This window comes from Ochotona princeps, chromosome 10, assembly GCF_030435755.1.
Source record: "Ochotona princeps isolate mOchPri1 chromosome 10, mOchPri1.hap1, whole genome shotgun sequence".
In the NCBI taxonomy this organism is placed as follows: Eukaryota; Metazoa; Chordata; class Mammalia; order Lagomorpha; family Ochotonidae; genus Ochotona; species Ochotona princeps.
Window position 1 is genome coordinate 10,232,275 of NC_080841.1, and position 16,073 is coordinate 10,248,347.

Genomic DNA, 16,073 nt, shown 5'->3' on the forward strand with positions numbered 1-16,073 from the left:
ACTAGGAAGCACTCTATCAGTGCAAAGCACTCTTTTCATCTAACTGAACAACACTGGGAAGTCAGGGTGCCCCCCAGTGTCTTGACTGCCTGCCAGCAGAGCTCAACACAGGCTTTCAGGAGTTGCCACCTGAGCAAAATGCTGACTACCTGGTCCCACCTGCCATGATCAAGGTCACCCAAGACATTTATACTGCTCCTGTGTTTACTGTTCTTAAGAAAGTTTAAAGAAGCAAACTGCTCAAAAGACTCTAAGATACACTCAAAAACAAACAAACAAACAAACAAACAAACAAACAAACAAGGACTTGTCTTACAACTGCTGTGTCTGGGGGAGCTCCAGCACTGACTCCACATTGACATTTCCAGGAGGAAGAGGAAGGTTGCCGGAGCTTCATCCAGACCTTCTCCCACATCTATCCTAGTCATGGATTACATTTCACAAAGTGAACTGAAATCCACTGAGACACTTTCTTTCTCAAAGCACAGCTCTATTTCTGCCCCCTTTCCATGGCAAAGTCTGAAACCACGACGTCCGAAGCGTCAGAGTTCTCAACTCCTGTTCACAGCACCTTCTCGTCGTGGGTCAGTGTCTGTTTTTTTAATATGCACCCCGTTCAAAGAAACCAATACCAACTTTGACACACGGATTTAAGAAAACAGTACAAGGCACGAATCTAAACACAGGATGTGACTGGCCTCCAGGGGTAATTTATAAAGCATTTTTCCTCAACCTTCCTACTATTAACTTGTGTGAATGGGAATAATCTAGATCATCTGACACAATACAGTTGTGTCAAGAAAGTGCACTTTTTTCACTGCATTGCTGTCAACCACTTGAACAAAACAAGCCTGCATTACAGCATTTTTTCGATTTCCCTAATATTTTTCAGAGCCCCCTTTACGATGTCAGAGATAAAATACTGATCCGGTTATACTTGGTGATATTCAACGGGTCTTTCCACGGAAGCCAAATCACACAACATTCATTACAACCAGCGTGGAGAATGGGGTGAAGAGGGGGTAACTTTCAGAGGGAAAAAATAGAAGCCCCCACCCCCTCTTCACCCGTTACCCCTAGATCCTTGTAAACAAAATGGGCCACCGTTATGCAAATCGCTTTCTCCCGACCTCCCGAAGTAAGAGTCGCGATGGGTCCTTTAACCCACAGGTAAACTGGGTCCCATCAGATGGGACTCACTGCATCGCCCCCACAGAGCAGAGCAATTGAATTCTCCAAGAAGAAAGAGCAGAGGGGAACATCCCGCTTAAAACTGAAGACGACGCCTAGGGAAGAAACGGTCAGTCACCCTGACTCCAGCGAGGCGCTCCAGAGAAGGACTCGCTTCGCCACGACCCCCACGGCGCGTCCACACGCAGACACAGACACACAGAAAGAAACACACACAGACACACACACACCCCACCCCGCCGGGAGGACCCCGACCCTGCGGCGGCCGCGGCGGCAGCCGGCCTCCCCCGCCCCGCGCAGGCGGCCGTAGCCCCGGAGCCGCCGGCAGGAGCCGCGCCGACCCACCGGGCCGGGGGCCGCGGGGACGCCCAGGCTTTGCGGCCTAGCGCTGTCCCGGCGGCCGGCAGGGGGCTCGGGCCCGCCCGCCCGCCCGCTCGCCCGCTCGCCCGCCCGCACCGAGCACTCACTTGATCCTGCAGTCCATGGTTACATGTCGCGGTGGGGCCGGTGGCCGCCGCCCAGCGCCGCCCGAGGGTCGCGCCGCCCGCCCGCGCCCAGGAGGCCGCTCACAGCGGCGGCCGCGCCGGGTCCATGTCGTCGGCGCCCCCGGAGCTTCCCCGCCTCCCTGCCCACCCCCGAGCCTCTCTGTGACAGCAGCAGCAGCGGCGTGGCCACCGCCCCCGCCGCCGCCGCCGAAGCCGGGCCTCTCGGTGCCCGCGCCCCGGCCGCCCCGGCCGCTCCTGCACCTTCTGCAAACCAGGAAGTCGCCGGGAGGGGGAAGGGGCGCGCGGGGACGCGCCGGCCGCCTTCACCTGGGCCGCGCGGCCCGCGGGCGGCGGCCTGCCGAGGGGTCGGGGGAGAGGGTCCCGGCACCCCGGGGACCACCCCGGGACGGTGGGGCCGCGCGAGAGCCTGCCTGGAACGCCCACGTGCCGCTCTGCCACGGACTCAGAAACGCCAGGTGCCCGCTGTCCTCAACACCGGACCGAGTCCAGCTGCTTCCTGTCCGGCTCCCAGGCTCCCGGGCCGTCAGAGCTTGGAGTCAGCCCCCCCACCCCCTAAACAACCCACACCCTGAAAAAGTACCTGGACTTGCAGTGCCCCCCATCACGTGCGCAGGGAATTGGGTTCCTTTCAGTCCAGACTGCAAATGCGGAGTTCACGTGGATGCTCCTGGCTCCTGCCTCACTCCAGCTGCAGCCTGGGTTAGCACTGAAATCCAGAGCTGCCCCCTCCTGCTTCAGGAATGTTCAGACATGTGCACCTGCTAAGCAGCCCTGTCAAGTAGCAGAGGAAAGTGCTCCACTTGCCTGCACATATGGGAAACAGACATTGCTGAGGCACGAGCCTGGACTGATTTGCCGAACACAGTCCCACATTGCAGGCCTCAGAGGTCCCTTGGCAACCCAGGGGAGCCAGGAGAAGGCTGGGGCATGAGGGAGGGAGGGGCCAACCCACAGAACACTTGTTAAGCAGGTTATGTTCTGGCTTGAGCACTCCCACCTCCACGTGATAGACACTCGCATCAGCATTTTATAGATGATAAAAGTGAAGCCAGCCTAAGCTGGTGGGTTATGGCGGGTTGGAATTCAGACCAGGTCTATCTGATGCAAACTGTTCACTTCTGCTTTTCACTCCGTCTGCCTGCTCTGGGTCCACTAAGAAGAGATGTTGGAAGGACTGGGAAGAAACAGCACGATGGTCCAGCCCCAGATGCAGAGGACTACTTGGAAGGCCTTTCCTAACGGTGTTTTTCATCCGAATGGAGGTTGCTGTGCTGGCTTGGGCAACACACACACTAAAACAGCCACAGGTGGACGTTGCTTTGGTGATCACCCACTCCAGAAGGTAAGATGATAAATGTTGTAGGTTGTGAGATGTGAAAGACAAGTAGTCTTGGGAAGTTAGAACTTAGAAGCCTGAAGTTAAACTCCAGTCCAGTGATCTTATTGCTAAGGCTGCGTGTTACTGGTCAGCAAAGTTAGACATATTGCATGGAAACGGAACTCTCAGTCGAAAATGAGGGCAGGACATAATTGGGGAACAATAGCAACAAAAGTGTGTTTCAGCATATTTTAGCATAACTTGACTTGGAGTGAGACACTGAACTTCAGTTTCTCAGTTCCCACAACGGGACTTAGTACCTGTCACATGAGCAGGGTGATTGATGTCTAAATTAAAACCTCTTCAACTGTGAGTGGTCTTGTGAGCAATGAGTCGATGGATTTCAGCTTCACAATTAGTCAAAGTGCATCACATAATTTCTTCCCACGTAAAACTTTTCCTACCTAAGAAGCTACCATATTCAAAAGCCTTGAAAACGATTGCAAGCTAAAATCCACTTCTGGGGCCCAGCATCTCAGCCTAGCGGCTAAAGTCCTCGCCTTGAAAGCCCCGGGATCCCATATGGACGCCGGTTCTAATCCCAGCAGATCCACTTCCCATCCAGCTCCCTGTTTGTGGCCTGGGAAAGCAGTAGAGGACGGCCCAATGCATTGGGACCCTGCACCCAAGTGGCAGACCTGGAAGAGGCTCCTGGTTCCCGGCATCGGATCGGCACAGCACCGGCCATTGCAGCCATTTGGGGAGTGAATCATCGGACGGAAGATCTGCCTCTCTGTCTCTCCTCCTCTCTGTATATCTGACTTTGTAATAAAAATAAATAAATATTCAAAAATAAAAAATAAAAAAATAAAATCCACTTCTGCTGCAAGTGCTATGGAATTTCTTAAACTTCCCCTTTCATTAACAACTTGCTCTGCAAAGAAAGGAACCATACCATACCTGCAGTGCCTGCATCAGGAGTTCTTAACTTGCAGTGAGGAAATGATAGAGCAGTGTTCTCTATACGGTGTTGGGATTCTTTAAATGATAGTTACACTCCTCAATAATCACAAAGTCGTTCGTTACTCAATACAAATCCTTCTGAACTACCTGAGAGGCAGACCATAGTGAAGTTGTCCTGGTGTTACTAAGGTACACGTAATGCAGATACAGATGTGCATTGTTAACATAAGTAATTGGCTGAAAACTCCTGCAAAAGAATTTATATGCACTTAACACTGTCATGCTTCATGAAACCAGAGGCCTCACTTTAGTAATATTCATTTTATCTGGAACTTCTGTGACTGATAGAGAAGTGAGAGGTGTACAAAAGACAAACCTTTACAATGGTTTTAGATCTGTTGAAGGGGTTAGATCTGTTCAAGATCATATTTCAGCAATCATATTTCCAAGGTAGCAATTGATAGAAATCTTTTTCGGTATCGCAGTGGTCAAAGAGTATGATCTGAGTTGTTGCCTGCAAGCTCTTCATCTTTTAAAATGTCATGAGACTTACTTTAAATGCTTTACAATAGGTTGACAAGGAATATCCATTCTACAGCTATGGATACACGGGTGACTGGGTTGCCAACAGCCATTAGCTGATTTTGCTGATACTGAACACAATTAACAGAAGAGAGAAGTTAAAATGTCCTAACAGGATGATAAGTTTATCTGTTTAAACTGTATGATAATCTACATACCAAGTTATAATTATTATAGCTACCTGGTAATTGAACCATTTATTATTAATTGTTAGTGTGTTGAGTTTCACTTGCCTTAGATTCTGAACAACTTTTTTTTTTCCTTCTGAATAGCATCTGCTTGGTATCAGTATGTCTCCCTTCACCCCTTCACATTTGAACTTCCATTATATTTCAGAATTTGCCCGGCACAATAGCCTAGTGGCTAAAGTCCTCGCCTTAAATATGTCAGGATCCCATATGGGCACTGGTTCGGATCCCGGCAGCCCTGCTTCCCATCCAGCTTCCTGCTTGTGGCCTGGGAAAGCAGTCGAAGACGGCCCAAAGCCTTGGGACCCTACACCCGCGTGGGAGACCTGGAAGAAGCTCCTGGCTCCTGGCTTTGGATCAACTCAGCTCCAGCCATTGTGGCCACTTGGGAAGTGAACCAGCAGATGAAAGATCTTCCTCTCAATCTCTCCTTCTCTCTATAAATCTGACTTTCCAATAAAAATAAGTAAATATCTAAAAAAAGAATTTAACAAATTGTTATTTGGGTTCTTAATCTAGTGTAATCATCTTTAGCTGTTAGTTCAAGTTCTTAGATCATTTGCTTCCATTATAATTGTTGGTATATTTGAAATCATGTCTACTATGGACTTGCCACTGTGTATCTCTTAGTTTCTTAAAACATGCAATATACACATATTAAATTCTGTTTCTGAATATTCCAATTTTTTTAAAGGTTTATTTATTCTCATTGGAAAAGCAGATTCATAGAAGAGACAGAAAGAGAAAGATCTTCTGTCTGCTGCTTCACTCCCCAATGGGAAAATGGCCAGCCCTGAGCGAATCCAAAGCTAGGAACCAGGAGCCCCCTTGGGGTCTCCCATTTTGGTACAAGTCCCAAGCTTTGGGCAATCCTCCAATGCTTTCCTAGGCCACAAGCAGGGATTTGGATGGGAAATGGAGCAGCTGGGCCATGGAACAGTACCCATATCGAATCCTGGTGCTTTTTGGTAGAAGATTAACCAACTGAGCTATCGCACCAGGCCCTGGAAATTCCAATATTTAAGACATCTGTAAATCTGATTCCACTACTGGATTTTCTTTCTGCCAGCTTTTAGTTGTGATCTCTTGTTTTCTTCTACTTGTGGTATTTCTTTTTATGTTAGCTACTCTTTGGGACTTTGTATGTGGCAATTTAGTGAGGTGTTAAATGAAGATGAGCTCTCCGGGAAGGAAAATGTTTGACTGTTTGGTCAATTCTGCACACTGTCAGTTCAGGATCATTTTATGCTAAAATTTCACCTTCAAAATTTTCTAACCATCCATGTAAGATCCGGCTTACAGCTAATAATCTTCCAGGAACCTCGCCTTCCCCTCACCTCTCCTCCTGCATTGAGGCAACCAGTTTACCCTGGATCCTTTTTGGCAGTCAGCTTTTGACAAGGTACCCTGTTGGATTTCCTTCATGAGAAAGTGTCTTAAACCCCATACTGCCAGGATAATGGGTTCATCCAGCTGAGCAAATACTCTTCAGATGAGTGGTGCATCTGCTGCTATTTTGACTTATCCCTATCTATTCCTGCCATGTATTCTGAACTTAATCATCCATTTTCGGATGCATTTTAAAAAAATTTAAGGGGCTCTGCACAGTGGCCTACCAGCTAAAGTTCTCACCTTGAATGTGCCCAGATCCCATACGGAACTGGTTCTGATCCCGGCAGCCCTGCTTCCCATCCAGCTCCCTGCTTGTGGCCTGGGAAAGCAGTCAAGAATGGCCCAAAGCCTTGGGACCCTGCACTCACATGCGAGACCCAGAAGAAGCTCCTGGCTCCTGGCTTTGGATCAACTTAGCTCTGGCCATTGTGGTCACTTGGGGCAAGAATCATTGGACAGAAAATCTTTCTCTCTGTATACCTGGCTTTCCAATAAAAATAAATAAATCTTTAAAAATAATTTTTTAAGTATTTAATTCTGAACTTTGAATTGGCTGTAATTTTTTTTTAAAGATTTATTCATTTTATTACAGCCATATATACACAGAGGAGGAGAGACAGAGAGGAAGATCTTCCGTCCGATGATTGACTCCCCAAGTGAGCCACAACGGGCCAATGCGCGCTGATCCAAAGCCGGGAACCAGGAACCTCTTCCGGGTCTCCCACGTGGGTGCAGGGTCCCAAAGCCTTGGGCTATCCTCAACTGCTTTCCCAGGCCACAAGCAGGGAGCTGGATGGGAAGTGGAGCTGCCGGGATTAGCCACCAGGCCACGCTGCCGAGCCCGCTGCCGCGATTAGAACTGGCGTCCATATGGGATCCCGGGGCTTTCAAGGCGAGGACTTTAGCTGCTAGGCCAAGCCGCCGGGCCCGAATTGGCTGTAATTTTGACGAGATGACCATGATTGCCAGATTTTGACTATAATACCAGGTAAAATGAACCAAATGGAACTCTATAAATGGTAGTATGCACCTTTCTGCAGCCATACCCAAATAGTCCCTGACATATAGATCCTTATGTGTTAGTCATACAGAGAAATCTAATTTTAGTCCATTACTGAACCAGCTTTCCTCTCTGCCAATGTAACTGTGATAACCACAAATGTAAACCCTAATTCTCTATCTCAGCCACTCATGCACTTCATCCGTGTACACATATGACAGGCAGAGGTAAGGGGTAATTCATACCCAAGAAACACTTTCTTAAGTTCTCAAATGACAATAAAGAAAAAACAGTACTATACTCGTAAATCTGTGTTGTGAAATATGTGAAATTCATTCACTTTATATAAATAACAAAAACAAAAATGCTACTAAGAATGCTTCAAGTTGAGTGCAACTTAACTGGACTCATGTTTGCCCTGTGGACCAAATACTTCACTTAGAAGTGAGCTATGGGGCTGACACTGTAGCATAATAGGCTAAGCCACCACCTGCAATGTTGGCATGCCTTATGGGCACTGGATCAAGTGCCAACTGTTCCACTTACAACCATGTTCCCTGCTATTATACCTGGGAGAGCAGCAGAAGATGGCTCAAGTGCTTGGGCCTCTGCAGCCACTGGGGAGACCCAGATGAACCCCCAGCTATTGCAATTTGGAGAGTAAAACCAGTAGATGGAAGATCTGTGTGTGTTGCGTTTGTGTATTTGTATGTGTGTATCTTATTCTGTCATTCAGCCTTTTAACTAAACAAAGCCTTAAAAAAAAAACAAAAAACACCTAAAACTAGTTTTGAAGTTAAAAAAATTATCTTTAACATATTTTATCAGGACCATCTTTTAATAAAGAGAACATTGTTTCAGGATATTTTTCAATTTATGTTTAGAAGTAATGTCGTGAATATTCTTGAAGATTTTATTTATTATTATTAGAAAGGCAGATCAGATTTACAAAGAGAAGGAGAGACAGAGAGAAAGAGCCTCAGTCCACTGGTTCACTCCCTAGGTGGCCGCAACAACCAGAGCTGAGCTGATCTGGAGCCAGGAGATTCTTCCACGCAGGTGCAGGGTCCCAAGACTTTGAGCCAACCTCTACTGCTTTCCCAGGCCAGAAGCAGTGAGCTGTGAGGGTAGTGCAGCAGCTGGGACACACAGCAACACCCATATGGAATGCTGGCACTTGCAAGATGAATATTGAGCCATTGAGCCATCGTGCCAGGCCTAATATCATGAATCTTATGTTCTCCAACAAGACATATGAAGTATTTTTTTAAATTGAGAGACAGTGTAGAGAAATATTTAGGATGCATTTAGGAAGAGAGAAGTAGTTAAGAAGTATTTCTTTACTCATGTTTTCTTCTCTAAGTTGCTTTCATACCTCATGGCTTTAAAATACTGATTTAAAAACCAACTCCAGTCAGAGAAAGTGGGTGGCTAAGTAAGAAGCTCCAGTAACCACTTCCCCACAGAGACAATGATGTGAATAGCTGTGCACACACCAAGCCACCTTCACAAGAGCTGTGGACACCTGGGGAGTGACAGCAGTTCCTCATCTTGCTGCAACCACGATGACAAGTCATATTGAAGTAAGCAAGGCCACTGCCCCTGCTTCCATACCTGCAAAGCAAATAAAGGCTGGGAAAGGGAACTTAGGACAATGCCTTCCGCCAGGCCCACCGCTCTGAGACATTGTACCTGATAAAGCTCAAAGCCCTCTACCATCTAGCCAGTGTTCGTTCATAGGCTGGACCCTTAGATTTCCCCACACCTACAGTCCAGTGGGTCAGGGTCATCCTGGCCAGTGCCATTTTCTGCCAGCCTTGGGTGGATCTTTGTGGAACCCAGAGATTGTAGGACGCAGCTATGACTAACCTGGGAACAATTTGTGTGACCAAGAGCTATTTTTATCACTTTCTCCAACTTTGCTTTTTAAAATATATATATTTATATTTTATTTGAAAGTCAGAATTTGGGAGAGAAGGAGAGACAGAGAGAAAGAGATATAGAAAGATCTGTCCCCAGATGATTCATTCCCCAAGTGGCGGCAACAGCTGGGGTTGGACCAATCCAAAGCCAGGAGCCCAGAGCCTCTTCCAGGTCTCCCATGTAGGTACAGGGTCACAAAGCTTTGGGCTGTCCCATGCCACAAGCAGAAAAACGGAAGGGAAGTAGAGCAGTCAGGATACATAACTGGTGCCCATAAGGGATTCTGGCACATGCAAGGCAAAGACTTTAGCCACTAGGCTACTGTACCAGGCCCCTTCCTCCAACTCTGAAGAGACAGACATTGATGTGTCTTGGAAGTCTGCTAGACAAGTAAACCCCAATGCTGGGGTTTCTGTTTCTGTTCCCAGGCCAGTGCCTGTAAATGGAGACTCTAAACTTGACCTAGTGTCAGGCAGAGACCTGCATCCTATTGAGACAGACTAGTTTTGATATGTAACACTGGCATGCCAGATGTGTACCCCTAATATTATACCAGCCTGGTGCTGTGAGGCCCACCTAGGACCCACCTGCCTCCTTCACCCCTACTACATCATGGGCAAACAGCAACACATCACAGGACTAACTGGGAGGTCAGTACCAGGCTCATAAACCTCAGTGGTGATCCCTGTTCCCAGACTTGCACCTGGAGACAGGACCTTAACCTACCCAAGTATCCAGAGTTCTATCATACCAGATGAGCAGTCTCACACACCACGCACCAGTGGCTGATAGGCGAAGCATCGGGCAGTGAGCTTACACCAGCCACAGTAAGAACATAGCTACCTCAGCAGTGAGATAAATGGCTTGGAATAGCTAGGGGAGCCAGAATTGAAACCAGGCTACACAAACAATCTTTCAATGCACAGGCAATGTGGTGGACCAGCAAATACCTGGAAATTCCAGCAATCTGTGTGATCTTACCTAGAGAGAAAAATAAGGTGCCACAAACCAACCATCTATGAATTGAAATTCCCCAAAGCCTTAAGATTTTAAAATAACTGCCCTAGAAAAGCAGTGGAATTCAAAAGGACATGGAGAAATAATCCAATATTCTAACAGATTTGTCAGAGAGATAGAAAACTAGACAAAATCAGACAGAAATCCTGCAACTGAAAAATACATCAGGTGGTATTAAAAATGCATTGAGAGGCAGGCATCCCATCGCACAGTAAATCAAACTGAGGGAAGACGCGGAGCGCTAACAGGCTTTGTGACAACACTCATTTGGAGAAGAAAGGATAGGCAACAGCAGCAGTGGAGACAGCTTATGGGACAGCATACAAACAGGAAATAGTCAAGCCGCTGTGATTCAACAGGGACTTGAGTTGTCAGAGGTGTGTCAAACAATCACAGAAAACTTCTCAAGGATTTAAACATCCAGGTAGAGAAAGGCCAAAGGTCACCAGTCTGCCCCAAAACAGCTCTCCGAAGTTAAGGAGAGGATTCTCAAAAACAGAGACTACATGGGGTATATTTTCTGATAGCAATGTAACACAACTATAACAATGTAAGCAAGAACAATGTTATAGACTACTCAAATACATGAAATTAAACAACTTACTCCTGAACAAAAACTGCATCCAGAATAACATCACAGACATGATCTAAAAATTAAGCTTTAGTGTACTTTTTAGTTAAGGAAACAACTGAATATTGAAATACAAAACCTATAGGATACAGCCAAAGTTACACTAAGAAAGAATTTTATAGCAATCAATGCCTGCATGAAAAAAAAAAGAAGAAGAAGAAGAGAGAGAGGGAGAGAGAGAAAATCTCAAACAACTCTTTGATACAATTCAAGGAACTAGACAAACAAGACCAAACCAATTCCAAAATTCAGAAAAGAAAAGAATAAATGGCATGCAGACAAAAACACAACAAAATTTAATGACAAAGAGCTTGTTCCTTGAAAAAATAAATGAAATTGTTAAACCCTTAGCAAGACAAACCAGAAAGAGAGAAGTTTCAAATAGAATTACAGATAACAATGGATCCCTTACCAATGATGCTACAGAAATACAAAGGCTTGTCAGAGATTACTATGAACAACAAATTCAATCAACTAAAAGAATTTTTTCAGTTCTTGGACACATACCATACTCAGATTGAAACAGGAGGAAACAGATTGCCCAACAGACCAATAATGAGCAGTGAAATTGGATCAATAATAGTAATAATAAAAATTTTCTATCAAGGAAAAGCCCAGGACCAGATGACTTCACTACCAAATCCCATCAAATATTCAAAGAATTAATACCAGTCATTTTTTAATTAATCCAAAAATAAAAGAGGTGAGAATTTTTCTAATTTTTTCTATGAAGCCAGCATTATCCTGATACCAAAACCAGACAAGAACATAACAAATAGGGGCCCCAGAGGCTCAGGCATAGTGGCTAAATCCTCACCCTGTATGCATCAGGATCCCACATGGGTGCCAGTTCGTATCCTGGCTGCTCTATGTCACAACCATATGCTTGTGGTTTGGAAAAGCAACAAAGGATGGCACAGTGCATCCACATGGGAGACTTGGAAGGAATCCCTGGCTCCTGGGTTTAGATCAGCTCAGCTCTAGCTATTGCAACCACTTTGGGAATGAACCAGTGGAAGGAAGATCTTCCTCTCTGTCTCTTCTTCTCTATGTATATCTGCCTTTCCAATAAAAATAAATATATCTTAAAAAAATGAAAGGAAACAAAAGGAAAACTATAGGCCAATATTGTTAATGAGCATAGATGCAAGAATCCTCAACAAAATGCAACAAATTGAATCTGATGGTACATTGAACAGATCATTCTCTGTCATCAAGTGGAATTGATCCCAGGGATGCATGGGTGATTCAACATATGCAAATCAAAAAGTGTGATATAACACAGAGACAGAATGTAGGACAAGAATCAAGTGATTATCTCAGTAGATACAGAAAAGACATTTGATAAAATTCAACTTATCTTTGTGATAAAACTCTGATCAAGTTAAGTATAGAAGGAACTTGCCTCAACACAATAAAGACCATATATAACAAGCCAATCTTTAGCACAGTATTGAATTGGGAAAAGCTGAGTGTTTTGCCTATTAGGTCTGGCACAAGACAAGGATGTCCACTCTCACCATTCTGATTCAGAATTATATACTGGAAGTGTCAGGTAGTGCAGTCAGGCAAGAGAAAAGAAGAAAGGGAGAAGTCAAAATGTCACTATTTATAGATGACACAATCTTATAGAGTCCCAGAGACTCTACCAAAAATTCTTACAAGTGATAACCAAACTCAGCATAGTTACAAGATACAAAAGTCAGTATATGGGCTCGGCAGCGTGGCCTGGTGGCTAAGGTCCTCGCCTTGATCCCATATGGCCGCTGGTTCTAATCCCGGCAGCTCCACTTCCTCTCTATCTCTCCTCCTCTCAGTATATCTGACTTTGTAATAAAAATAAAATAAATCTTTAAAAAAAAAGTCAATATACAAAAAACAGGCACCATGGTTATACAGCAGTAGTGAATCACTGGAAAATCCATCAAGAAAGAAATGAAATTTCTAGTAGCTGAAAAAGAAATAATTTAGGGCCCGGCACAATAGCCTAGTGGTTAAAGTCCTCGCCTTGCACGCACCAGGATCCCATATGGGCACTGGTTCTAATCCCGGCAGCCCCGCTTCCCATCCAGCTCCCTGCTTGTGGCCTGGGAAAGCAGTTGAGGATGACCCAAAGCCTTGGGACCCTGCACCCGTGTGGGAGACCTGGAAGAGCTCCTGGCTTCTGGCTTCAGATTGGCTCAGCTCCAGCCATCGTGCTCACTTGGATAGTGAACCATTGGACGGAAAATCTTCCTCTCTGTCTCTCCTTCTCTCTTTATATCTGCCTTTCCAATATAAATAAATAAATCTTTAAAAAAATAATTTACTTAGGAATAAATTTAACCAAAAAAAAAGTGAAAAATTGGGGCTGGAGTGGTGGCTCAACAGGCTAATCATCTAACTGCAAGAGCCAGAATCCCATATGAGTGCAGATTCTAATCTCAGCTGCTCGTCTTCCAATCCAGCCACCTGCTTATGGTCTGGAAAGCAACAGATGGTGGCTCAAGTTCTTGGAACCCTGCACGCACACGGAGGACCTGGAAGACGCTTCTGGCTTCAGATTGGCTCAGCTCTGACTATTGCAGCCATTTGGGTAGTGAACCAACAGCTGGAAGATCTTTCTCTCTTTGTCTCTCCTTCTCTCTGTAAATCTGCCTTTCCAATAAAACTGAAACGTTTAATGAAAGAAATCAAAGATGACACAAAGAAATGGAAAAGCATCTTTTCATGGAGTAGAAGAATCAGTTTTGTTGAAATGTGCATACTATCCAAACAATCAATGCAATTCCCATCAAAATCCTAAAAGCATCTTTCAAAAAACTAGGAAAAAATTTAATTTGAATGGTGACATGTAAGAATCCAAATGCCCAAATTGACCTTGAGCAAACAGAGCGAAGCAGCAAGAATGAACTATCTCACTTTATATCACAAAGTTGGAGTCTATTCTGTAGTGCTAAGCACCACTCCGCTGGTGGTGCTTGTTCACATCCCAACTGCTCCACTTCTGATCCGACGCCCTGCTAATGCCCTGAAACAAAGGAATGGCCCCAATTCCTTGGGACTCTGAACCCTCATGGGAGACCTGGAAGGAGCTGCTGGCCCCTGGGCTCAGATCAACCCAGCTCCAGGCCATTGCAGCTATCTGGGGAGTAAACTAGCAGATGGAAGTTTATTGTCTCTGTCTCTCTCTCTGTAACTCTTCAAATAAAAATAAATACTTTATACATATATATGTAAGACACAGTTACAGTAATAAAACATCATGATATTGGCAAAAAATAAAAGAGATCCATAGAACAATGGAACATACTAGACCCTAAAAGTAAACCCACACACCTATAGCCAACTGAACTTTGACAGACATCTAAGAACATGCATTGGAAAAAGAGTAGTCTTACTAAACGGTGCTGGGGAAATTGGATATACACATGCGAAGCAATGGAACCAGATTCCTCTCACCATACACAAAAAGAAGTCCAAAATGAATTAAAGACCTATGACTATTAGAAGGAAAACACTTCAGGACTTTGGAATGGGCAGGAATTTCTGGATATAACTGAAAGCACAAGAATTAAAAGTAAAAATGGGCAAATGGAACTTCATCAAACTCAAGAGCCTTTACACAGCAAATAAAGGATAAATGAAGAGACAACCTACGGAATTGGAGAACAATTTGCAAGCTATACATTTGGCAGAGTTACTATTCAAAAAAAGTTGAATAACTCAAATAATTCAGTAGCAGAAAATCAGACAATTTTATGGTAAAATGGGCGGTACATCTAAACAGACATTTCTCAAAGACATACAAGTGGCCATCAGGCTAACTGCAGAAACATTCAGTATCACTGATCATCATGGAAATGCAAAAAAAACAAAAACACAAAAACAAAAATCATCTGACTCTAGTATATTTGGTTATCAAATAGACAAAAATCACAAGTGTTGGAGAGGATGTTGTGAGACCCTGAGCACTGGTAAGATGAAGGTTTCTCCAAAAATTAGAAGTAGAGCTATCTTTGTTCCTATAAAACATTCTCCTGTTCACTGCAGCACTACTCACAATACGCAATAGGCGGGAACAATGTTGGTGTGTATCAGCTGCTGAACTAAGAAACAAAATGTGGTACAAGTACACAAGGGAATACTACTCGTCCACCTTGACTTTTTCGCTAACACGGATTGAAGTGGAGGTCAGTATGCTAAGTGAAATAACCCAAGCACAGAAAGACACCTATCATCTAAACTCACTCAAATGTAGAGGGGGAAAAAAAACCCAGATGATCCCATAGAATATGAAATTATAAATGTGTTTACCAGAGGCTTCGGAGGGAGGAATCAAGGAAGGGATTGAGAAAGGTTGATGAGTGGACACTGGTAACAGCTAGGTAAAAGTCCAGGTGTTGTATTCAACAGTAGAATGAAAATAATGTTCAGTTATGTTTCTCAAAAAAATAAAAACACCACACTGGATAGTAATTCTGAACTTACCATTATAAAGCAATGTTAAATGCTTGAGAAGGTATATATATTTTCCTTGATTGGACATTATACAATGTATAAAAAAATGAAACAGCATGTAGAGCCCCATAAACAAGTATAATTTTAAAATCTGTGAAGTTTTTTAGAGGAAAAAAATTTATTGACAAGATAAAGTCAACTGCAGTAAAAATGTCATCTTTCAATTTGCAAGAGAAAGACAAGGGGGAAGATTTAGACAAATTCTGAAGTCTTTATTATCACATCTGAACATATCCAAAGAACGACAAAAGTCAAGTGGTAAACTGTGATAATAATCTTGCTGTTAAACTTTTAATGGAGAAGATAATAAGATTCTCAGAAACACAGCAAAAGATATTTTCCTTTTCCCTTTTTCAGATGACTTGCCCGAAGTTGTGGAATGAATTCTCTTACCTCTGACCAGTTTCTGTTACTTCCTCCTTATTGTTGTTCCTCAATCTGCCAGACATTGGGATACCTCAAAGAGTCCTTGGAGTTAAGAACAAATAATGCTTAAGGAGAGTGTCACCCACAGACAGTAATCTTTCTCAGTTTCTCTTCCGATATTTTTAAGGGATCTTACTTAGGTTACTAGCAACAGCACAGTGTTAGTGTAACCCTGTGGCTCAGCCTGGGAAAGAATGTCCTAACTCCACCCACCAGCTGTTTCACATAAATAAAAACATCTTTACTGGTTGGTGGCCCTGCTCACACCCATTGAATACTCTCAGGAGAATGAGTAAGCATATCCGGTGAGCAATATCATTAAAATTTACCAGAAGGAAGCACAAAAGAGCACCATAGGTGATGCTAATCATACAACAAAATCAGCAAGCTCTGCAAACAACTCTAATTCTAATGTAAATAAAGAAATAATATGAAC

General features: G+C 44.2%; 1 protein-coding gene and 1 long non-coding RNA gene across 3 annotated transcripts in view; one reads left to right on the forward strand and one right to left on the reverse strand.

The window, feature by feature from the left end:
* The window catches only part of DENND1B (DENN domain containing 1B), a 234,296-nt gene extending 232,299 nt beyond the window's left edge, over nucleotides 1-1,997 (reverse strand). The window contains exon 1 of one of the 2 annotated variants that reach the window (XM_058668968.1): nucleotides 1,659-1,997. In XM_058668968.1, the coding sequence (XP_058524951.1) occupies nucleotides 1,659-1,675 (17 nt within the window). In that variant the 5' untranslated portion in view covers nucleotides 1,676-1,997. The remainder of the gene's footprint in view (nucleotides 1-1,658) is intronic. The other variant, XM_058668967.1, reaches the window with a different exon arrangement.
* LOC131481221 (uncharacterized) lies at nucleotides 1,997-15,728 on the forward strand. Its single transcript, XR_009246134.1, has 3 exons — nucleotides 1,997-2,152; nucleotides 2,960-3,039; nucleotides 15,569-15,728. It is a non-coding gene; the product is annotated as an uncharacterized LOC131481221 (long non-coding RNA).
* Nucleotides 15,729-16,073: the final 345 nt, after the last annotated feature.